The 24,354-nt window shown below is 37.9% G+C and overlaps 2 protein-coding genes across 3 annotated transcripts in view; one reads left to right on the forward strand and one right to left on the reverse strand.

Moving 5' to 3' along the window:
• LOC139724000 (voltage-dependent calcium channel subunit alpha-2/delta-3-like) overlaps positions 1–11,423 on the forward strand; it is a 70,729-nt gene extending 59,306 nt beyond the window's left edge. For both annotated transcript variants that reach the window (XM_071635198.1, XM_071635199.1), the window contains 11 exons: positions 740–820; positions 1,300–1,361; positions 4,122–4,166; positions 4,626–4,688; positions 5,906–5,982; positions 6,569–6,641; positions 7,563–7,615; positions 8,559–8,602; positions 9,395–9,527; positions 10,181–10,376; positions 11,028–11,423. In XM_071635198.1, coding sequence (XP_071491299.1) covers positions 740–820; positions 1,300–1,361; positions 4,122–4,166; positions 4,626–4,688; positions 5,906–5,982; positions 6,569–6,641; positions 7,563–7,615; positions 8,559–8,602; positions 9,395–9,527; positions 10,181–10,376; positions 11,028–11,126 — 926 coding nt within the window. In that variant the 3' untranslated portion in view covers positions 11,127–11,423. The remainder of the gene's footprint in view (positions 1–739; positions 821–1,299; positions 1,362–4,121; positions 4,167–4,625; positions 4,689–5,905; positions 5,983–6,568; positions 6,642–7,562; positions 7,616–8,558; positions 8,603–9,394; positions 9,528–10,180; positions 10,377–11,027) is intronic.
• Positions 11,424–17,313: 5,890 nt separating this feature from the next.
• LOC139724001 (macrophage migration inhibitory factor homolog) lies at positions 17,314–24,338 on the reverse strand. Its single transcript, XM_071635200.1, has 3 exons — positions 24,027–24,338; positions 21,258–21,436; positions 17,314–19,684 (listed from the first exon to the last, which is right to left on the reverse strand). The coding sequence occupies exons 1-3, from the start codon at positions 24,132–24,134 to the stop codon at positions 19,528–19,530; spliced, it is 444 nt and encodes a 147-aa protein (XP_071491301.1). The 5' UTR covers positions 24,135–24,338; the 3' UTR covers positions 17,314–19,527.
• Between the last annotated feature and the right edge of the window lie 16 nt (positions 24,339–24,354).

Consider the following 24,354-nt stretch of genomic DNA (forward strand, 5'->3'; position numbering starts at 1 on the left):
GTACAGGTCCCTCGATGAGAATGTTAAAGTCTTATTAAACAAACAACATATTAACGAAAAAGGTTGAAAAGAAGGAGCGGGACATAAAGGAAACGATAGTAATAAGATAGAAAGAATTAAAGCAAGAAAAATAAACAAGCAACGAGAATACATTACAACATACCGAGATAATCATCCGTGATATATCTAATAAATGCATTCTTATGTTTATCTGTATCATTTATCTTATGTAAAGTCGAGTGTATATGTTTATGATATAATTCCTGATTTATTCGGTGTTATTTTTTGTTGGAAAAAGAAGAATGAAAATAAATGAAGTGAAATGAAATTGAAATGGAAACACGCTTACGAGATTTCTCGTCACCCGAGCAAGATACGTAACAAAGTGCAAGATACACATGATAGGCCTGTATGACAATTCAGGAATAGCCTTGACATGAATGAATTTGTAAGAAGAACGAAAAGCAAACCCGGAATTGCCTAACAAACAGCGAGTCTGTCTTGTTACGGCCTGTCACGTCTACCCATCCCGTCCCCCCGCCCCCCCGCGTTGTCTCAGGTCCGTCTCGTTTCGTCCACGTCGCCGTGTAATGTAATTTGCCGTGGCCGCCGGGAACATGCTGCAAACGTAGTATATTCAGCTAAACACCAATACGCATATCTTATGAAAACCTCACGTGTGGTGTAGTAGTTTGTGAAATAATCACATCTCTCTCCTCTCCTTCTTTCTCTGAATTAGAACTGGCAGGTATAGAAACTGTGGTAACGGCAAGCACAGCCATACGAGTCGAAAAAGACAGTAAAGAATTTGCCGCTGCAGGTGAGTTAAGTCGTACTCCACTTGAGTTATGCCGATTCATGCCGAATTATTTTAGCGAGCATAGCAATAGCTACTGCCTGAATATTGATGTATGTTTCGTAATTTGTATGAGCCTCTTTTACAATTCGAAAACAATATCTTTTTTTTTTTTGGATGGTGAAAACTGCACAAGGAAACAAACAGTCGGTCGACGCGACGACAAGATAGTGATTTGAAATGCATGTCGATTGCGCTATGATTTTATGTTTTAAGCCAGATTTTTGGAAGATTTGAATCGATTCGATATTTCGTCCTTTCAACGATATTTTTTTTTCTTTGTCACTGAATTGCAGTATTACATCATAATCAATGTTTACATAGAAATGGATACATCAACGTATCACTGAGGAAAGTCGTTTGTGGGTCTAAATATTTCACTGTGTTTTAAGTAAGTTTCGTGTCGCTCATTATCGTGCGACTCAATTTCGTTTTGTCTGCAGCTGCTGGATATCAGATGCTTGGAAGTGCGCTACGCTCGTTATTTTTCAATATTACTTCATCTGTGAGTATGACTCGAACTCTCCCCAAGACCGTCGGTCTCTGTCTGTAATAATGATAATAATAATGATAATAATAATAATAATAACAACAACAACAACAACAATAATAATAATAATAATAATAATAATAATAATAATGATAATAATAATGATAATAAAGGACATTTATATTGCGCAGCTACTATCATACTCTACTGCGCATTACAAAATGACATGCATACAAGAAATTCAAACAGAAAATACATTACTTCAAGAGATGACTTTTTTACCTGACCTTAAACTCATTAATTGTAACTGCTTGCCTTACAAACAAAGGGAGGTTATTCCTTAATTTTGGTGCAGCGTACAAAAATGCCCTGTCCAAGAGTAACTTTTGATTTCCCCATTGATATTTCAATAATGTTTGGTCCTGTGAACTTCGAAGGTGATAAAATGTTTGAAATGACGTTTTTAACTCTACAAGTTCCTGTATGCACACTGGTGCTCTACCATGAATAGCTCTATATACAATTAGCAGAGTTTTAGATATGATTCTCTGCTTTACAGGCAACCAATGTAATGCACGTAGTAATGGACTACAACGAGAAAAACGAGGAGAATTACAAACTAATCTAGCACATGAATTTTGCACCCTTTGTAGTTTACCGAATTGATTGTCAGGTAAGCCATAGAATAAACTGTTACAGTAATCCAATCTGCTCGTGACAAACGCATGGATGATTTTTTCAGTACTTTCCCGTGTCAAATGCTTCCGAATATGTGCAATATTAAACAAATGATGAAATGAATTTTTGCATACTTCAGAGATATGTCTGTCAAAGGCTAGGCGTGAATCAAACCACACTCCCAGGTTCCGTGCAGTACATCAACAGGATAAATATCAACATCAATCACTTTCAGGTTTTCAGTGCGTAATTTTGAACTTGCTCTTGAGTGCCACATATTACAAATTCAGTTTTCTTATCATTAAGTAAAAGATTATTGGATAATAACCATTTGTGAAGATGCACAATATATATACATCGCTCTATAATGGACACATAATAATTCTCATCTGCTGCAGTAGGTGAAAAAGGTAATAATGATAATAATAATGATAATAATAATAATGATGATAATAATAATAATAATGATAATAATAATTATTATTATCATTATTATAATGATGATAATAATAATGATAATGATAAATAACAATTATATTTTTATATTGTCGAAGAACTTAAGAACGCGGAGTTTTTCGATGCATCAAATTGAATAAAGAGGTGGAGGCAATTAAGTACGTTTTTTTTTTATGCCTCCGCCACGAAGTGGTGCCGGAGGCATTATGTTTTCGGGTTGTCCGTCCGTCCGTACGTCCGTCCGTCCGCTTTCGTTTACGCGATAACTTGAGTAATATTTACTGGAATTTTACCAAACTTGGTCCAAGGATGAAGTATGATGGGGCAATTATTTGATTAGATTTTGGTTGAATTCGGTTAAAGGTCAAAGGTCAAGGTCAAATCATGAAATTGTATCCGTTTACGCGATAACTCAAGACTGGATGGAGCAAATTTCACCAAACTTTGTTGGAGGATGATGTATGATGGGACAATTACTTGATAAGTTTTTCAGTGAAATCGGACAGAGTTCAAAGGTCAAAGATCAAGGTCAAATCCTAAAATTTATCTGTTTACGTGATTACTCAAAACTGGATGAAGCAGCTTTCACCAAACTTGGTCCAAGGATGATGTATGATGGGACAATTAGTTGAGTAGATTTTAGTGACATTGGCAAGAGGTCAAAGGTCAAAAGGTCAAGGTCAAATGCTACAAATGTTGCAATTTCCTCCATCTATGCAATGCCCGAAGGTATTTTCTTGAAGCTTGGTGTGGACATGTACTACTGCGTAAAGATTTTCCAGAGAGAGTTTCATGTCATAAGGTCAAAGGTCAAAAGGTCAAAGGTTAGGTGAAAATGTTGCAATATCACTTTTCTCGCAAATGGTTCAATGTATCTTCGTGGAACTTGGTACATACGCATATACTGTCTGGCAGGGATTATCTAGGGAATTTAGGGGTCATGGGTCAATAGTCAGGGGTCAGAGGTCAAGATCAACTCCTCAACATTTTACTTTTTCCCTCATAGTATATGCAATGCTTGCATTATTAGTTTCAAAACTTAATACATGCATTACCTAATGGAGATTCTCCGGGAAATTTCGAGCCAGAAGGTCAAAGGTAAAGGTTAAGGGTCAAAGGCCAGGTTTCAATATCCCCCCCCCCCAAAAAAAAAAAAAGAAATCTATTTTGTACCGTCATCACACTCTTTCTCCATACCTTGGAAATTACTCAATGCATAAACTTCCCCAAAATTCCCCAAATATGTGTACCTGCACTCTTATAAACTTATAGCAAACCCAGTTCGAGACATTTCTGACAAACCTGTCATTTCAATATTTTGCCAGTTTTGTGAAACTGTCATGGATCACACATTGCATTGTGAAGACATTGTACTATACGCCTATTGGGAGAATCATGCATTATGGCGGAGGCATCAGTCGCCATAGCGACATTTCTAGTTTCTTTTTGAATTGAAAGAGCAGCGGTTTTTTAAATTGAATTGCAATGTCGGTACACGGAAAGCATTATCTCTTCATGATGATTATATACACTTGTATTTTCATGAAGTTTTATCGATGACTTATTATGGAACTCTCCCTTAATCCCTTCCCCACCCCCACTATCTCTTTTTCTCTATCTCTACCATCTCTCTCCACCTAGGTACCTGACTGTGACCCCGAATGCACTCCCTCATGCTTTAATGACGTAAGTAGACTCATCTGTAATCGTAAATGCGGTTTGTAAAGTGTGGAATCGTAAAACTTCACTCTTTCTTATGCACACACACATACACACAAACAAACACACACAGCTACACATACAAAGGTATACTAAGTACACGAATATAATATATATATATATATATATATATATATATATATATATATATATTATGATTTTGTGTCTGTATGTATGTGTGCATGTTATATACATAGAAAGAGAGGGGGAGAAGCAGATACATAGATAGACGAACAGACAGCTTTATTTGTTTATTCACCTGTTTAATTATCTCATATTCATTGTCATTTTGTGCATGTTTCCTTCTATTGTTGTTGTTGTTTGTTTGTTCGTTTGTTTGTTTGTTTGTTTGTTTTTTGGCAGACCTAGCCACTACATACTAAACCTATAATCTGACTTTCTTCCCAATCCTTGTTATCACTGCAGAGCGTGGAGTGTTTTCTTGTCGACAACCATGGTTACATCGTTGTGTCAACGGATATGACTCGGGTAAACCATTTTGATACTGTTCTTTGTAATGTCTTCAATGTTACTATAGTAACGCAGCATTGGTGATGATAATGATGAGGATGATGAAGAAGATGATTATGATGATGACCATGAGCACGACGATGATGTCATTGATGGTGATGATGACCATGATGATAATAATCATCATGATCACGATAACAATGATGATGACGTAGTTGATGATGGTAGTGGTGATAGTGAAGATGATGCTATTTAAGACGACGATGATAAGGATGATGATGGTGAGAATGATGGTAAGGAGATCATACTGTCCTTCATGGTTCTCGAAAACTGTATCCACAGGTAGAGCTGGCGTATAGTACAATTGCTTTATTGATCCCAGTGCGTCCAATGAGTATACATCGCGCAGACCGCATATTCCATGCACAGACAAACGTCTGTACTCGGCAAAAGGCACCTGTTGTCATAGTAATCGATTTATGAATGTCTCAAGGGGGGGGGGGGGGAGGGGACTTACGTCACCAAAATGTAGCGAAGCAAACGACGAAGAGAGTCTTAACTGTCACTTGACGATAGATAACTTCACATCATTTTCACGTCAAGAATGCAACCCCTCTTACGTGGAAAGCGCTAGAAAACAGTTGTTTGCATTTTGAAGTTGGTTTTTTTTTTTTTTCATCCACACACTACCTTGTTTCAACATACTTCTATTCTTTGCTCACTTTGAAATCTTTAGATATCCCCTCTAATGGCAAGTATACAATATCATTCCATAAGTGATGGTAATGGTAGAATTAAGGGGTCCCTGAACTATGATTTGACCGAGGCTAACTTCCAGGATGTGTCCTCGTCCGCCGCAGCCGGGGACCTGTGAGATGGCAGCGCCATGTTGCTGCTGCGGTAGCTGAGCGGTCACATGGGTGTGTCCTCCTCTACGACACTATTCGGCGAAGGAAGGAGAGAGAGAGAGAGAGTGCGTGTGAGAGAGGGAGGATGGGTATAGATATGTAGTAAAAGTGTACCAATACACGTGGATGGCGTGTTGTATGCATTCTATCAGATTAAAAGACATGTGGGCAATGGATTGAAACTCATTATCTCCTAGAATCCATAATGACGATCGTGCCTTTCAAGACAAAATAAAATCATGTTGTATGTGACTGGATATAACATTGGTTTTGTTCTAAATCAATGGATTTTCCTCAATAGTTCTTTTTCTACTTCGCTCATTTTAGGCGGGTACTCATTTCGCAGCACACGAGGAAAATCTCCGGCTTTTCAACAAACTTGTTGATAGGGACATATTTGAAGTGTAAGTATTCTGTACTGTTTAAAGAGAAAAGCACCATAGAAGCTGTAATCGCATCCAGGCATTTAGCTTGCCACGGATTTCCACTCAGCAAATGCCGCTAGATTGGTGTCTATCGTCACACCGTAGGCCTGCAATTAATCGGATATAGATTGACCTCTGGCAAAACAGGTGTACATTATTATGCTCTGTATACCGGTATCAATGACAGTTAAAGATCTATTCTGAAGGGTTAATTGATCTTGCATAATTACACATCTATCATAGACAGGACAGCGGAGCCAGCTATTTCTCGTTGCTTTGGTTATTATTCTGACGTTTTTGTGGTCAGTGTGTTGTCACACACGTGCAGTCGAAATCCTAGTCTGGTTGCTACATCGTCTCTGCCAAATTTTTTGTCCTCATCTGTATATTTTATATTTATTCGAATTCTTTAACATTTTTATGCTTTGTCTCTGCAATACATGTATTACATACTGTGTGACTATTATATTCTACCTATATGGTAGAACAACAAGTGCTGCCTTGCTCATAGAAGATTTGAATAAATAGATAAATGAATTAATGAATGAATATTATTTTCATACAGGGTTCATGTGACTGACTACCAAGGCATGTGTAGGCGAGAAATAATTGGCAGTGCCGCCCCCTCACTGCGCAATGTAAGTATCATTCATTTTTGAATTTATGTTCTTCCTTTTTCTTATTATTATCGTTTAGCATGTTCCCTAATAATTTCATACTCATTTTTTTTTGGATACATTATCACCTTCATAAGGAATTTTGCACGCACAAAGCTATGCTTAGACAATGGCGACGTATTTAGGATGTTTAAATTGTACGCACATTTGAATTAGATATTTCCCACATTCACTATTGTGTCAAGCTAGCTCCCTGATGCATATCCCACCCCACAACTCATTCAATGTTCATAATTGAATATTTAATATTGATGCATAAAGTAACCACAATGACTACAAAATATATTTGAGCGGTGAGTTATTGGCAGTCGGTAGCGCGTGTGCCTCCAAATCCCAAGGACCCGAGTTCGATTCCCGAGTCTCGCTTAGCAATGTTGTGTGTAATCATTATTACCCCCCCCCCCCCTCTAAAAGACAAAACACACTGTCCCTCGAATGGGACACAAAATGGAGGTCCCGTGGACGAGAATCACAACTTATGCACGCAAAGAACCCGCTTTATTCATTCATCGAAAAGACCAGGGTGCATATCCCTGTGAAGTGGTCCCGCCTTACATCCAACTGGACCTCACGGAAGGACCAGCTATTGCAGCTGAATATGGGCTATCCAGCCATCTTCTTCTCAGATGGAAAAGTTGAAGAAAAACAAACAAACAAATAAACAAACAAACAAACAAACAAACAAACAAACAAACAAACAAACAAAAGACTGTTTCAGCCTGTCCTTCATCAACACCGATCAAGGCCACGAACGTTTAGACCACGGCACCGCGTGGTGAGACTTGGGTCGCTTTAAAAGGTGAACGAGTGATCGACTATGGATGAAATGTATCGATAAAACATGATGACGCCAATACTGTCTATGGTATTCTTTTCTTGCAGAGTTTGGAAAACTTTCTCTCTATTCTTCATTGGTTCGCCAAACAAGTAATAGTGTGAGTATCCTTGCAAAGAACGGAGAGATTAGTAAGAATGCCAGTATTGTTGCCTGTCAGTGGTGGTTGTGTGTAGTTGGCGCATATTATATGACAAAGTTGGAAGTCGGTGACTTTTACCTGACACTATGATTATGGCATTTGCTTGATTTCCGCGATTGCAATGTGAACTAAATTTCAATCATCAACACTTTTTCGAAAATTGTCAACGACTGGCTTATGACTATGATTATGGAATGTTTTCTGCTTTTACTATAAGAGATATCACTATGCGTGTTGACCGTGTGGTTACCATGGAAACCAGTTGTGTTATTCAAGCCTTCATCGTTCTTTCTTTGGAGAGAAAATTTCATTCAAACATGTTGACTCCGTGATTACATGAAAATTGCGAAGCATCCGGTGAAATATTGGGCGATCTACATTGACCAATCTGTTCAAACCTTGAAGAGTATACGACTTTTCGCAATTTTTGCGCGTTAATTTTGGTCAAATACAAGTAAATAAGTCGTAAAAAGAATGTAACGAATCCGTATCATTTGTGAAAATGACACATTCCATCGTTCTGTTGCTTAGACATGATACGTAAGGGAATGAGTTATTCTCCTTACCTTCAAGAGGAGATTCAATGCTGTTGTGGTGTCTTACAAAATGATTTTTCTTTATTGTTGTTCTCATTATATTTTGTTTATATCATTCACTGTTGCAACACCGCAGAGTGTAGAGGAGTTCATGTCATTATAGAGAGGGCATGGCAACATGTGGAATTCGGAAAAATGGAAAAAAAAATTAGTAGCATTTGAACGAATCGTCCGATTTTCTTGAACTTTGCGTCATTTTCTGTGTTCGTTGACTATGTTTTGGGAAATACCCTTTTGGAATAAGAAAAAAATGCAGATGAAGAACTGTTAATCAGGTGTATAAATTTTTATATTGTTCCTTTCAGCTTCCTCAGCCAAATAAGTATCTACGACTGGTTGTCAGCAGCAGGTAAGCATTAAAAGGATGGTGAAGTTTTGGTTGACATGGAGATTCATGCTTTAACTTTTTTTTCTGATAATTAGGAATCGTTTATATGAAAAAGGAGCTCACAGTTCTAACAGAAATGTACAGTTTATTTGATAAAAATCGGTTTTGGAATGGCCAAGATATCCAAAAACAAAGAGATTCTAATAAAAGATGGGACCCACCTTTCATTAGGACCACTTTGCTTTACTTTGTGTTTTGATATCTTATAGCCATTTCATAAACTATTTTTATCAAATGAACTTTTCATTCCTATAAGGATAATTTTTGTTAAACACACAAAAGTAGCATTCGTTGAGGTGTGGATAGAATCACGGCGTTCAATATTCCAACCAAAAGCAGTACGAAAGAAAATAAAGAGCAGTGGCTGTTTAAGACTAAACAACTTGTATTACCCTCGATTATCTTAACATGACCAAAGTTGCTTAATGATCAATAAATATAAAATATTCCTAAAGGAGCGAAAAGATCTGGTGATGACTTTAAACACCAAGCTTTAGAATAAAACAACACATAATTAAAGTTTCGGAGATAGCCGGTGCACGACTCACTCTGCAGAAGTTACCACTTGTGTTGCGCGCAATCTCACCCCGCACTTTTCATGGGTTTAGAGAGTTTGCATAATAAGACTTTTGCATAATAAGACTTATACATTTCCAAAAGAATTTCAGTTTGCATCAAACTTTTTTTTTAGTCTAGTGCCTGCGATTATTTCCTTCCATTTCTTTCCCGCGTTCTTCTCTCCTAATTCTAAAGTTGCGCAGACGGACGAACGCTATACATACGAGCCGTGTGACCAGGAGTACACTTTCTACGTGGCAAACCGGAGCAATCTTCCCGAGAAGGGACTGGCCGGGAAATTCCTTACCAACTGCACCGACTGTTTCAAGTGCGTTTCTATCGGTGATGTAGCTTATGCAAACAGTGTAATTCGTGGTGTTGTTGTTCAGACCTAGCCATACACACGGAGAAGTGTTGTAGATACCACTCAACATCATGACGGATCAATTTGTACAGAATATAGTGGCATGAAATGAACATAAATGATCATGACAGGGCTTGATACCAGCTCTTTCTTTCCTATGGCGATCCGTTCGTGCCACTAAAATCTTTGAATATGACATTTTGGTGGCCGAAAAAAAATAGTTGCCCAAAATGAAAGGAAATATTAAAAACCCATTTTGACTTTCAGCTGCCCGATTGGGCCACCCAAAATGACCTTTTCTGGAAAGTTAGTGGCCCGACATCAATAAAAGTGATCCTAGGCCAACGGACCACTGTTAAATAACAAGCTGCTCGTCTGTTCCTTCAAACGCAAACTAAAAGAGTTTTTATCGAATGCATATTTTGCAATGTCTTACGTAATACGTGCATATAGTGAAACTGCTACTATTATTTATGATATTGCTTTTTTTTTGTGAAGTTAACATGAACACAGAGTAGCATTGTCAAGTTCATGAATTTTGATGTTACTGGGTCATGTTAATGTGTGTGCTCGCTATATTGATGGGCTGCTTTACTGTGCTTCTCCCTACCACACAGACCATACAGCGTACAATCTGTTCCCCACTCAAACCTCATGCTGATAATTCAAGAAAGGGACTGCGAGTGCTTCTCCGACCAATCAGTTCAACTGGAGCCAGATGAGATCGAATACAACGAGACAGCCTGGTGTGAGAGACTACTACAGTTCAGAAACAGAAGCAAACCAGATACGTGTTTTCACTACGATCCAAACGTGAGTCGGTAAAAAAAAACGTCTACATGGTCAAGGTGCAGTTCGATTTTCATGCATGTTTGGTCAATGTCAAAAGCCACAGAACAGTAGAGTTTGAGTAAGACGACTGAATAGTTTTTGTAACGTTCCACTGTGATTTTTCAACGATGCAGGTTAAAATGAGTTAAACACTGCGAGAACTTTTGAATGCTACTTTCGCAAACTTCGTGGAGTGTGGTGATAGGTCTTGATACAAACTCTTGTGGGCTCCTGGACGCCAGGTCTGTCCTCCTTATTAGACTGTATAGTCTTGTGTATCGTGTGTATATTTTGTCCGTTCACGACGATGATCGTGCGTTTGGGGAGAGAAATAGAAGGGTCATATACAGAAATATCATGGATGGTTCCCGGTATTCGTATGACAGCACTTTAGTGTGTCTGCGGTGTCTGTATAGTTCGATGGTCCTCTTTGAGACTGAATTTAAAGGTGTGAATATACTATAGTAATATCTACACGTCTAAACGTAATGATTGGTATCAATCTGTTCATTTTTTTTTTTCTATGTGGCTCCCTTTATGTGTTCTCTTGGAACTAGCTGTTCTGTATGAGTGGCATGAATATATCCTGTACCAACCTTTTTTGTTTGTTTGTTTGTTTGTTTGTTTGTTTAGGAGGATTCATCGGAGTGTGGGCGTGGCTTTATACACAGTCCTTCCTTCCTTCTCATCGTGGCTTCCTTCCTGCTCACCGCAGTGGGGCGCCCTCATTGACGATAGGAGCATCCCGGCCATTATACTTCGCTGACAGCGTGATGGGCTGTATACCTTCTTTTCGCTGTATACTCTTATCACTGTTGAGAGCGGGATATTAAGTTGCAGTTGATTATAGCAGGTTGCTACTTTTTGTTTCACATACTTCACGTGGTGCCCTCGGCTTCAGAACAATATTTTGCCTTTTTTTATGCAGGAATGTTTGTACGTTAACTTGCCTACCGCGAGGGTTCTATGGATTGTAGAAAATGCGTGATAAAATAGCTGAATGTATAGAGAGCAAAGAAAAGTGAAACGGCCAACATAATCGGCAGTTGATGTTTGTGTTCTTCACTCTTAAAACATCCGAGTCAAAACTGACCCGGAACTGGGTCCGTTGGGGTCATACACCGTTCCGGGTCAGAAATGACAAGGAATGGGGTCACATATGACCCATTCAGAGTCATGAATTGGGTCAGGGTGACCCTAGTCCAGATACTGGACGATTTTAATCGTCCGCATTCCCCACAGTATAACACACGCATACACATGCATGCACCCATCCAACGCGCCCAACCGCTGATTGCGACACTCCACCAATTGGTACTCCCGAAAAAAAAATCTTGATTCAACAGGGGTGATCTTGTGTAATACAGCGTAAATACAGACACCATCAACGTACGTCCGTACGTAAGCGGGCACACTGCATACGAATACAGTCCAGGAAGTGGACTAGGGTGACCCCATTCGGGGTCTTCATAACCAAATTCCAAGTCATTTTTTACCCGGAACGGTGTATGACCCCAATGGACCCAGTTCCGGGTCAGTTCTGACTCGGATGTTTCAAGAGTGTTCTTTGCGACATTTTGCATCCCATTGGTTGAAGATGGAGTGTTCCAGTGACGGCGGCAGAACTCACAAGAATGTAAGGAAAAGGAACATTAGATAAGTTCCTTTAATCTAAAGGGTTGTTATGGATTCTATGGAAGAACATGACTGTAAAATGATAGATTTAAACGATCACTGAGCATTTTGTTTACTTTGCATTAAGTGCAACATTGAGACTGGAAACAAAGTTTGCAATCTGCAATAGATTTTTTTTTTTTTTTTCACAATAGAGTTACCCTAATTTCTTTATTCGAAATTATGAGTTTAGATTTCTTTAGCAAGCTGGCTTGATTTCTCATTTGTACTGGTGATGTTACATCATTCACAATTTCAATGTATTTGAAATTCCTATAAATACCACATGAATCCTTGTGTGTTTGCTCAAGCAACATCTTCAGGAGTTGATGTTATGACATCATTATCATTGTAGATACAATAACGAGTGATGAATTTTAGAATATCGTTATCATTAGCAATAATTCTCTCACTTCTATTACCGGTGATAACCGTGTTCTTCTGAAATCATAACATAAACAAGCGAAATGGTAGAGATATAAGTCAGAATAAAACCTCTATATACACTGATCGCTAGCCAGGTTATACATGTATGAACCGTTGGGTGGTGTGAAATATATAAATATATAAGTTTCCTTCATCTATGATAATAGTTTTGCTCTTTTTTTTATAATAGCCTAATCATTTCATTCAGCTTGTTTTGCTACAATGTGTGCCTACTTTAATTCCAAAGCGAATTTGCGTGTTTCAATGGGCGGTTCTGAAGCTTCGAAAGTTATCGAATGCTTTGTTTGGTAGTCTTTCATCAAACTTTTATTTTGTTCATTGGTTTGTCTTTGTATTCTGTGTTTTTTAATCTATGTCTGTGTCAAGATTATTTCCGTAGAATAGAAATCAACTGCGTGATATATAACATTGTATAATGAGATACAACCTCCAGCATGTTCTCATGACATGATTATTTCCATACAATAAAACATGTTTCATCATGCATATTCAGATAGTGTGGTGTATAATATTCACACTAGGTTTTAATACACAGGGAATTCCGAGTATTTTCTTGCAAAAGGACGGTTCTTTCCATGCAGGGAAATTGATTATTTAAATAAGGTGAAAACACGAGAGTATATGATAATATGTATGTCAGGTGTCAAAAATAAACATTTTTATGAGAAGAGTACTATGATTCATTTTCTAGTATAGATCAGACATTGGATAATCTATCATTTTAAATGCCATCGTCATGGGAATCATAGAAATAAAACAAATACTGGTGTGATAAAAGTGATGGTGGTAATGATAACGCTGACAATTATAGTAATGATAATGATGATGATGATGATGATGATAATAATAATAATGATAATAATAATAGTAAAAATAATAATAACAATAGTGATAATGATAATGATGATGATGATGCTACTACTACTAATAACAATAATAATGATAATAATGATGATGTTGGTATAACAATCATAAATATAATGATAATAACAGTGCTAAGAAGAAGAAAAAGAAGAAGAAGAGGAAAAGAAGGAAACCTATGGGTAGTATACATGGGGAATAGACACGTAGATCCTTGTGAGGTGCTAAATAGGAAGATTATGATAAATCGATTATAAACGCATTAAAACCCGCTTCATGATGTACATTAATTTTTCATGTATAATCAATGCGTGAAGACGTATTAATATTCCTTATGCGTACGAATTTGCTTCGATTTTCTAGAACGATTATGTAGATAAAAGGGAATTAAAGAAACCCTAATGACGTTAACATGACAGTACCAACATTAGTTATCGCGTGAGTGCCTTTAATAATGTAATAATAATAAGTAACAATTTCATGCACGCATGAGATGCACGCATTTTCCGATTTTGTTCATGTAAAGCGAATTTTAGAAGCGATCACTGTAACCGAGTAGAAAGTTATACAGCTGTTTACATGCTATTCAAGTACACTCATATGCGTGTGGATATAATCGCAAAGCAATGGAATTCTATTCATACTCATATACTTGTAAATATCTACAAATCAATAATGAAATATGATACATTGTTAGGTAACATACCGCTTCTGTGAAGCAGTTACGTGAGGGAAATCACAGGAGGCAGAAAAAAAAAACCCATTCCGATTTAATGGGCTGCGTTTGATTTTATAAGAACAACTGTACATGAGAATATAGCGTGTTGAAATGGACATTACATTGAAACCCTAACATAAAATAGATATGCATACATAATAACATAGTAAAACTAAGCTTATCATATCATATCATAATAAAATTCTAGGTGTGTATACTCGCCATTCTGTTTGCCGGAGGACGTCAATGAACCTTAATAATTGGCCAATGCATTTAAGTTTCTCCGTTCTTGTGTTGCTTCTTAACGCTAAATATAATTTACATCTTTATATACATAAATTATGCAATGTGCACGAACAAAATGGCACCTGATATCGATGAGTTTGGATCCACCTGGGCGCTATAAAATGTCCGAAGATGAAAATTATTTGATAATGGTATGATGTAATTGCACCTGTCTTTGCCTGTAGGCAGGATACTCGTCGGTGTAATCGGATGAGAATCTACTGTATATTCCATCTCGGGAAATGTAGTGTAGCTCGGTTATTTCATCCAATTGTAAATTCTTTGAAATTCGGGTGGGAGAATTCAGATTTCATCTGCTTCGCTTTCTTGCGTATTTTCCAAAGCTGGTATTTTTGCTGTGTGTAGACACAAACGTTTATTCCATCGACAACAAACAAAAAGAACAGAAAAAAACCCGATCAGCTTGAACAAAAACAACACGAAAACAGACTTTATGCATTACTGAAGTATGTGAATGTACATTTATTTTTTATGTCTAAAAACGGGCTCCGAGTTACAAAGTCGACAGTAAATTTACTTGTGTGTCGATGTGTGATGTACTTTGTTTACTATGGTGCTTCTCTGGGCTTCCATTCGATGGAGAATAAAAACAACCTTCTCCTGATGTGAGGAAATGATTATGACAGATGCACCGCTGAGAAGGAAAGGATTCCGTTTTGTTTTAAGTTCAGAAGATGTCGTATGACATCACAATACTTAATTGTGAGTTTTTTGTTCTGTTTTATGTTGTTTTGGTATTCTTATTGCACATAGACAAGTTGTACAAGTTGTAATGTTGCGATCATGGCAAATGTTATCACTGTGGAGGAGTTCAGGAATACATATAGGCCTATAGGGATTATGTTGAACTAGGCCCTACACTGTTATCAAAAGCTAAGGAGATTCTGTGGTCGGTTCCCAATTTACCGTATTTTTATTCTTGGACGAGCTGTCGTGCCCGCTATGTTCCCCCTTTAACCCAAACTTGTACTTGGTTACCTAGTAATGGTGGAGAAATAATCATGACTGACCCCTCATACAGCGTGTGGTAGAGGCAGCCCAGAATAAATACCAGATACATATAATCTCATTATCATCATGGTTACTACTTCTGCTGCTGTCACTTCTACTACCACTACTACTACCGTTTTATATATGTATTTTTTTCCGACAAGGGCAAAAACTAAAAACTTATTCTTGTCTTCTTTTATCGATTTCACATGATAAAACTACTCTGATTTTTTTAAAATTAAACTTCGTGTTTAAGTAGAATGTTTGCGAAATTACGCCTTATTAACTTGCAGTGACTCCAGATTCCCTACTAACCAATATTTTCCGTTTACTATCAGTGTCAAAATGATGACAAAACAAGTGAGATTTATCTGGTCGATTCAGTGTGGATGTTTTACAAATTACGTAATTTATATCTATACTGATATTATGCTCGCGAGGAAAATACACTGTGTAGATACGCTTGTAGACTTAATTTGGCGAGATAGCGGCAACATGCAGTTCTGTGCGTAATGTGCTTCCAACTAAGTTTACCCAATGACAGCATGCCAGTTTGTTCTTTGGGGGAAGTCGACGACCTAACAATTTTGTGATTTTTATTAGTAAGGGAGTGAGGCAACAAAAAGAGGAAGATCTGAAGTCCCGTTCAGACGAGTCTTTGAAATCCTGGAATAATGTACATTGACAATATTGAAAATATGATTTATACGGTGTATTTATTGTATATGGAATCTTTATGATATGACTTTGTTTTCAATAAAAGACATGGAATACGAATGTCGGACAGAAAATTCCTTGCACGGTGTGTCTTTGCTGAAAGTTTAATTTATTTCACACATCCCCCACCCCCTCCCAATGTAATGTTGCTGTCTTTTTTGAAATGTTGCTCTGTGTTCTGGAATGATGTGATTATTGTGCCTTTTCCCTAATATTGATGTTTTACTGCTCTACACCATTCAGATGATTGTCCCATTTTTATCATACCGTTGAGGAAGTAATGTAGCAGTTCAAAACATAGGAAATTCACCACTGTGGACGTTGGTAATTTACGAGGTTAGGTGGTCGTACATGTATTCTCGCATAATGGCTTTCAATGCAAGGTAAGCGTGGTGAATGCTGTATAACGTTAACATACATGTACTAGCTGGCAAAGTTGATCAAGTACAAGACTTATAGGCGTACTGTACATCCAATGTGATTGCCATTTCATTATAAACAATTCTAAAAAACAAGAAAATATTCGTCCCGAAACTGTTCTTCTACAACTTATATGATATAATATTTTTGTATTGTAATGATAGGTAGAACAAGAAATGGATATTCAAAAACAAGGGATTTTTCCTCGTTTTAAAGAGTGTACGTCATCAAACATTAGCGCTCTACAATCAGAAATCGCACAAGACTTCAAGAAAGTGATAGAAGACACATGTATCTATTTGCACAACTTTCCATTTTTAATACTCAACATTCTCGTTCACGTGTTTAACAATATTATGTAAACCTCTGAACACCGAAAAGAACAAAAACGACTTAAAAATTCCATACACTACACGTGAACTGGAAAAAAATAAAAACAACATTTTTATGCATCGAAACTGTATTCTCGACCAGCAGTTCTCGACACACGTGATCATGAGTTGTATAAGTATAACAACGATACGCTACGTTCACACAGGGAAGATTAAGGATTGATGACGCAACAAGTGGAACTTAAATCATCAGCAACACCGCAGTGTCAGTCAGAACTTCTTTCATAATAGCACTGCCAGTCTTCTGGACACGCGTTGCTGGTTTTACCATTCCATTACAGAATATCATACAGCTTCTATTAGCTTCATGCGTAAATTATAACATAATGGGAACCCCCCCCCCCATCCCGAACAACAAAAACAAAAACAACAACACCAACACAAAACCCTTACGACACACAAAAATCGAAAGCAAAATCAAATGTCAATAATAAATCAAACAATGATGACAATGATTTTTAAAAAGCAATTCTATTGGCCGGAAACTTAGTTGGACTTTGATACGCAATTTTCAGCCTGTATTCTTGAATTCTTATGCACGATGAATCCAGGAAGTGGGCTTTCCTGATGAAACATATCTTATTTTACTGACAGTGATTATAAGAATCCAAAGTTATCACTAGTAGCTGAAAGCACATATCCACTTTATGTTTATCATGACTGAATGTTACTCATGAAAGTAAACTGAGAAAAAATCAAACTAAAATGAATAGATTGAAATGAATTCAAAACCATCACTAGTAGCTGACAGCACATGTCCATCATGATTGTATTCAACTCCGGAAAGAAAAATGACAAACAATCAAACGAAAATGAATTATATAAAATGAATTCAAAATCATCACTAGCAGCTGACAGCACATTTCCACTTTATGTTGATCATGATTGTGTGTTACTCCTGAAAGAAAACGTACGAAACAATCAAACTGAAATGAATGGACTAAAAAATAGAATTTCGCCACAAGTAAATAGATAAAGTGTCTATAAAGGAGACTGGAGCGTGGTGAAAATGTTATGATGCATAATCTCCCTCAAACAGGAACAGAGATAAATGAAAATGTTAACATATCAGGAAAGATACATGTACGCCTCACGTGACTATGACGTCGTCCAATAAAATTCCGCGCTTGCTTTGTTTCAGTTCGTGAAACATTTTCTCAAGAAACATCATTTCTGTCATGACTCCGCGAAAGAAGTTTCACTCAAAATCTGTTACTCTACATTCCATACCACAAGAAGCAGAGAAATGATGAAACGTTAATAAGATTTCACGGAAACACGACAACCAGGAGTGGTTCCTTCACGTAGCACGTACTGAACAGGGATCCTAGATACAGGACCATTTTGATGTCTCCACAATACCAAGAGAAATGCCCCCTATACCGACATTTGACTTGTCGCTATCCTACTATCGATACTGACAATAATGATCGTGTGTCTATACGGCCAATATTACAGCGGAGTCTCCAGTCTCCGCACTGATGTTCATGATGAGAACTTCGGAAAACACTAGACTTGACTTAAACTTGCCAAAAGATTTGCTAAGCACTCGTCCAGGTTTGCTCCAAACAATTATTCATCCGTTGCTTTGTTTAACCAAACTCATTGTAAACCACTTTCTCTCTATGACATACTTTCTGCAAAGTAAAGTTCTGCTCAAAACACGAGACAGAGGCAAAGACTCGACGCGACAAGACCGAATGCGACAAGATGTAACTTCCCATGGAGTCCTTCAAATAACCCAGTATCGTCACGTCGCCGTACGTCTCATGGGGGTGATACGCACGCGTCTTTCAGCCGACAATCGAAGCCACTTCTTAGCATGTAGACTACTCTACCAGATCCCCTACTCACTCCCTCTGTCATCACTGCTAAAAATTACGAAAATACTCGACAAATAAAGACACGATTTCCGACCGTGTTTTCGAAGTTGGATTTTGAAATTCCTTATTTTTATTTATCTTTTTTTAATAGAGCGACGGGCTTGATTGGCTTTAAGCAGTGACCTTGTTTAAAGCATTGTTTACTGATCCTCGGAACTCATGATTGAGATTTTGGTCCAACAGTAGTGTCCCTTTTCCGTGATTATCGACACATGATTGGCATTAGATCAAATAGGTCACACAACATCAACTGATAATAAATATGCACTTTGATAACAATTAAAATCATCCACAACGCGTATGTAGACACTGTCTTCTGTCCTGTAATGCCATGGAATCAAGTTAACCGTTTCAAAGGACATATTTCAGCTCTGTAGTCAAAGTCAATCTGGCCCATCACAAAATTAAAGCACTTGATGAAAATAATACTTCACACATGAATGAAAACAAAACAAAACGTACATTGTCATCGTTGAGTGCTGAGAGCACCAACATAATAGGGCACCAAAATGACCCTCAATTCGATCCGCTCGGTCACACACATAAACACATACCTTTTATATCGTGTATGCACAACAGTTATAGTCTTTGTTAACACGAATATTATTATGCGACTGAGATACACCCGGTATGCGATAAGGGATAATAATCTCCAGGTATGAACGCTGATATCATTCTACCTCAAACTTTGGCAATATCCGCTGGAAAGGACGACGCGCGAGACCTTATGGTCCGCCTTTCATTGGCGAACATTCTGCCTGCCGCTTGCTGTATCTGACATCGAAGGGACCGCCTTCTGCCATACAGCCGTAGCGATCTGACAACAACCCGCCATCAAGACCGATGTCGTCTGCTTTGGTCGTTTGCATGTACACCATGAACCTGGGACAAATTCACAAAAGAAATGAAAACAGATCAACATAATTATTATTTTCAATAAGGATTAAACAAATCAATGATTATTTTAGAACATACATGAAACGCAAAATCACGATAACATGTAAAAAACAGAGAATTATTTTCCTGGTTTATATACTCAGTAACTTTTACATCGCATAGCATCTTGCTATGCATTGGATATGACTGCTATACAAAATGCTATTTGTGTAGCAATTTCATTATTGTACTTAGACGATTGACCTGTATACTATTTCGTTCTATTATAATAATGTATTACTTTAATAAATATCACTAAAATTGCTATTCAATTTCGAGAAGGGAATTTATTAGCTGGAAAGTAATAGGCGATGAGCATATTTTAAAGTGGCGGAATCACGACAAATAAAACGAAATCCTGTCGTTCCGTATTATTATCTTCTAACACTCAAGAAATTTCTCTTTCACGTCAATCAATACAATCATATGACTTAAGGTTAACTTCAGAATCAAGACAAATATACATGACTGCCTTGTAAACATTGATTCAGAAGGCTTGTCCATGAAAATCAGCTGACGTCAAAAAGTCCTGTGACGCAATTGGTAGTGACGGGGGGTTCATAACTCCGCTACTTCCAATGATCGATGGATGATACATAATTATCATGCAAACATTTACGGTTATAATATGGATGCCTATCTCAACCAAATCTCATACCCATCCGAGGAAAAACACGATCACCACCATACACATTGTCAGACAGACATCCACAAAATAAACACAGCTTTCAGTGGCGGATCCAGAGGGGCGCACCGGGCGCGCGCCCTCTCTTTATCCTTGGTTAAAACATAAAAGATAAAAAGAAAGAAAAAATTAAATGAAACCCGGAAGTAGCACCAGAAATATTTTTTGCGCTCCCCCCCCCCCTTTTACGGAGTTCCTGGATTCGCCCTTAGCTTTGCACACTTGACCTTACATCACCTCCAATGCAAGGAGACATGTGTCGCAGACACTTGTAAAGATCATTGGGTGCAGATACGTAGTTATTATCAACCTGTAAGCATTCCCCGCCAGTAATTTCAACATTACCTTTGCTCCAGTAAACAAACTGTTTGCATGACCGTGGAGTAGCTCCACGGTTGAACCTTGATTGGAGTACATTCCCTGGCACAAACGAGACTTTAGTATTGTACAAATTACACAATATCGGGGACCGAACAGAATTCTTTGTGTCTACTTAAACATCTGTCACAACAGGTGTAGACTGTACATAGCTTACTCCTGAGCACACACACACCCCCCCCCCCCCCATACCAGATCCAGTCGTGGAGTAACTCGCACTCGTGGTCTGGTGCTCTGAAAAAAAAGAAGGGATCTTGATAACAATAGACATTAATCTAGAGGTGCTATTGTGTATATTGCAAAGTCTGAAGAAATGTAACCATCAATACTCAAAATTCCAGTAATTCCGTCAAAAAGCAGAAGATATAATCACAGCTACTGATGTACTTAAAGAGAGAGAGAGGAATGTCTTTATTAGGTTGAAGAAAAATCAAAAGACATACAATAGGGCCTCACCTGTTTAGGTTAGGAACTTTGAGCTTGTCTTTGATGAAGTCTAAGATGGCTTGACTGAGCTGACGTCGACGCTCAATGTCCCCGAACCCTCGTGAGGTGTAAAGAATGAGGTACCCGGATGGCTCCTTCGTGCCTCCGCAGTAGAGGATTTGACTTGGGTGGATGTGCACTGATATGTCCTATCAGACAAGACAAGGAAGGAAAGACATGACTAACACTGAAACATCATACTCATCCTTGCACAGCGCGGCGTATAAACGCTGACACACAGCCAGCGAACTGCTTCCTTTTCTTCAGTGCACGCACTTTTGAAACAAGTTTGGTGCAGGCCTATACCTTCTGCTACACGGAAAAGTAAGGGGGATAACATCTTTACAGCTAACAAGACAGACGTTCTTGAATACATATTTCTCCAAGGAAAGGGCGGTTGATATAACTAGGTCGAAGGCCATTACATTTTTGAGAGAAGCTAACGACCCTAATACAGTGGACTACCCTTATAACGAAGTCCTCGGGACCGATAGTTTTCTTTAGTTACATCGAAATTTCGTTATGGAGGCGTTTAATACCGAACCAATGAACAGTTAATATACATAGAGCAGGTAATATTGCAGCCTGAATTTTTATTTCGTTGTAATCGTAATTTCGTCATTGTAACCGTGTTCGTTTTAACGGGAGTGCACTGTAATAAGTCAGGTCAGTGACCCGAGCCCAACCAGGAAGTGGTGACAAGACGTGAAGACACACACGTATACTGCACTATTTATAGGAACTATTATGACGTGTGGAACTAATTTGGCAGAGATGACCGCGGTTTTGCCCTCAACCTCCTTACCAATCATAGTCACAGCAAAAAAGATTCGTGAGACTATCTCTCCTGCGTGTCTGGGTTATAGGTACCTACTTCGGTCATTTCGTGTTTCCTCCACACTCCTCTTCGTTTCTTGAAAAAATCAAGTAGCATACAATGTCAAGCGGACGAAAACCCACCCAAAATCGTTAAACAATTCTTAATGACAAAACACAGTGCCTGGGGTCAGCGCTTCTAACAAATAGAGCTCTGTAACTCAGGTGAAAAGTTATTTTGCCTTCGCAAATCTGCCGAAATGTAAATTTTTCACAGATTACACAAGTCATACAACCGCTAACTTCTATCTCTGCAAAGTTGCGCCACAATGCAAATGATATATTGAACACCCCCCCCCCCAAAAAAAGACATCAACTGTTAATCAATGGTCTACGATTACGTATATGATTGACAGGTTGCCCAACATTGACGTGAATTATTTACGTCGATGTGGGGCAATTTGTCAATCAGTTGCAATAAAAACACATCGACGGAAGAATTTCATGAATTTGAGTGAGATAATTCCTTCACATTTATACTCAAATAACTGAACGGGAGAAAGGGTTCGATGAGTGAATAAGTAGAATTCCTTTGTGGAAGATATAAAAAATGAAGACGACGGAATGAAAACACTGAACAATAGGCCTAAAATGATACAGATAATTCCACTATACCTATAAGCCAGCCAATAGCTATATCACAGTCCTTTGTCATGGATTCAGGTGGGGGCATGAGTAGCGGCGATATTAAAGATGAGCATGCATGTTGTATAATAGAAGCAGTTTTCAGTGCGATGAATGACTGTGACATACACTTTCTATTCGTTTGTATTCAGTGCTACCATATTATGCTACTCAACAGAAGTACATCCAATCACCAATACTTTTTGAACATTTACAAGCGAATGATCACAGGTAGAAGGAAAGTATAGTTTATAGGTCCCATATACACGACCAAACGTTTAAGATGATCATTACAATGTAGGCATGTGTGTATGATATACAAACAGGAAATCATTTGTGACATAACAAAATTTAACTTTATTTGCATGTTAAAGGTGTAATAATACAAGATGGAATAATAACTGTGATGGGTGAAGGCCTATAGGCCTACGACAGATTCCTGAATCACACCAGAATTATAGCTGCACCAGGCTACTGTGGTGTGCAGTCTTTGTATGATACATCGTATTCACTGTACGGAAAGTGGGAATATCTCGATCCGTATTGGTATTTGGTGTACATACGCAATATGACGAACATAAAAAAAAAAATCATATATAATATATATATACATATAGACCATAGGCCGATCATCATGAATTGATGTTTGTTCTTTATCTATTCATTTACATTTTCAACAGAAAATGACATCGTATAATTAAAACATTATTCTAAAGAAAAAGGGGTGTGTGCGTAAATATTATAAATATATCACAATAAACACGCAATACATGTACTATGCTGCATTCATTAGCAATACAATTCAATGAGCTTGGAGCATCGAGCAAAGGTGTACAAAAATTGAGTGCGTCATTGTAGGCCTAAATTACTCATTAATAGGAATACTACAACATAGTGAAATTTTAATGGAGGGGAAGCTGCGCTGATAGGGACTTGTCATTTAATATGCATCATGATCTAGCTCCTTAGAAACATCATAATAATGTTCAGAAAATGTTGGCTATATCGTAAAAAGTATAATTTCTGTAATATAGTGACAAAAAAATACAAAGTGTATGTTATGCACATCGCATCGGACACCGACACTAATGTACCAGCAAAAATCACTGCGTAATTTACAGCACGTCGTTTGTTAGTGATCACATATTCATCTCAGATAATTCATCTAGATATGAACTGACAGTTTCTATCTCAATAGTACACTGACTGCGACAATTGAAACCTTTCATTATTCCGTACCTGTCCATCTCTGTGTAATCTATCCGCCAGGATATTAGTTAATCCGACGGCGAAATCGTCGTTGAATGCTTCTGCCTTGATATTTGTCTGGAACACGGCGAGAGGCATTTTGAATGTTATTTTCGATTTCGATATTTGACGGAGACTCCCTCAGTTCGAATTGGATTGTGCTCGACACGTCACACGCAGACAGATAGTGTCGCTAAAACAGATGAGTATTTCACATGCGGAAAATCCCCAGACAGCCGCTTGTCCACACTAAGAAATGAAGATGTTTAAAAATGCTGGCACATTATTTGCAGATTAGCTGCTTTGTACCACATGCAGT

Source organism: Diadema antillarum, unplaced genomic scaffold (genome assembly GCF_040938485.1).
Source record: "Diadema antillarum isolate AM-2024a unplaced genomic scaffold, OU_Dant_1.0 scf00000205, whole genome shotgun sequence".
Taxonomy (NCBI): Eukaryota; Metazoa; Echinodermata; class Echinoidea; order Diadematoida; family Diadematidae; genus Diadema; species Diadema antillarum.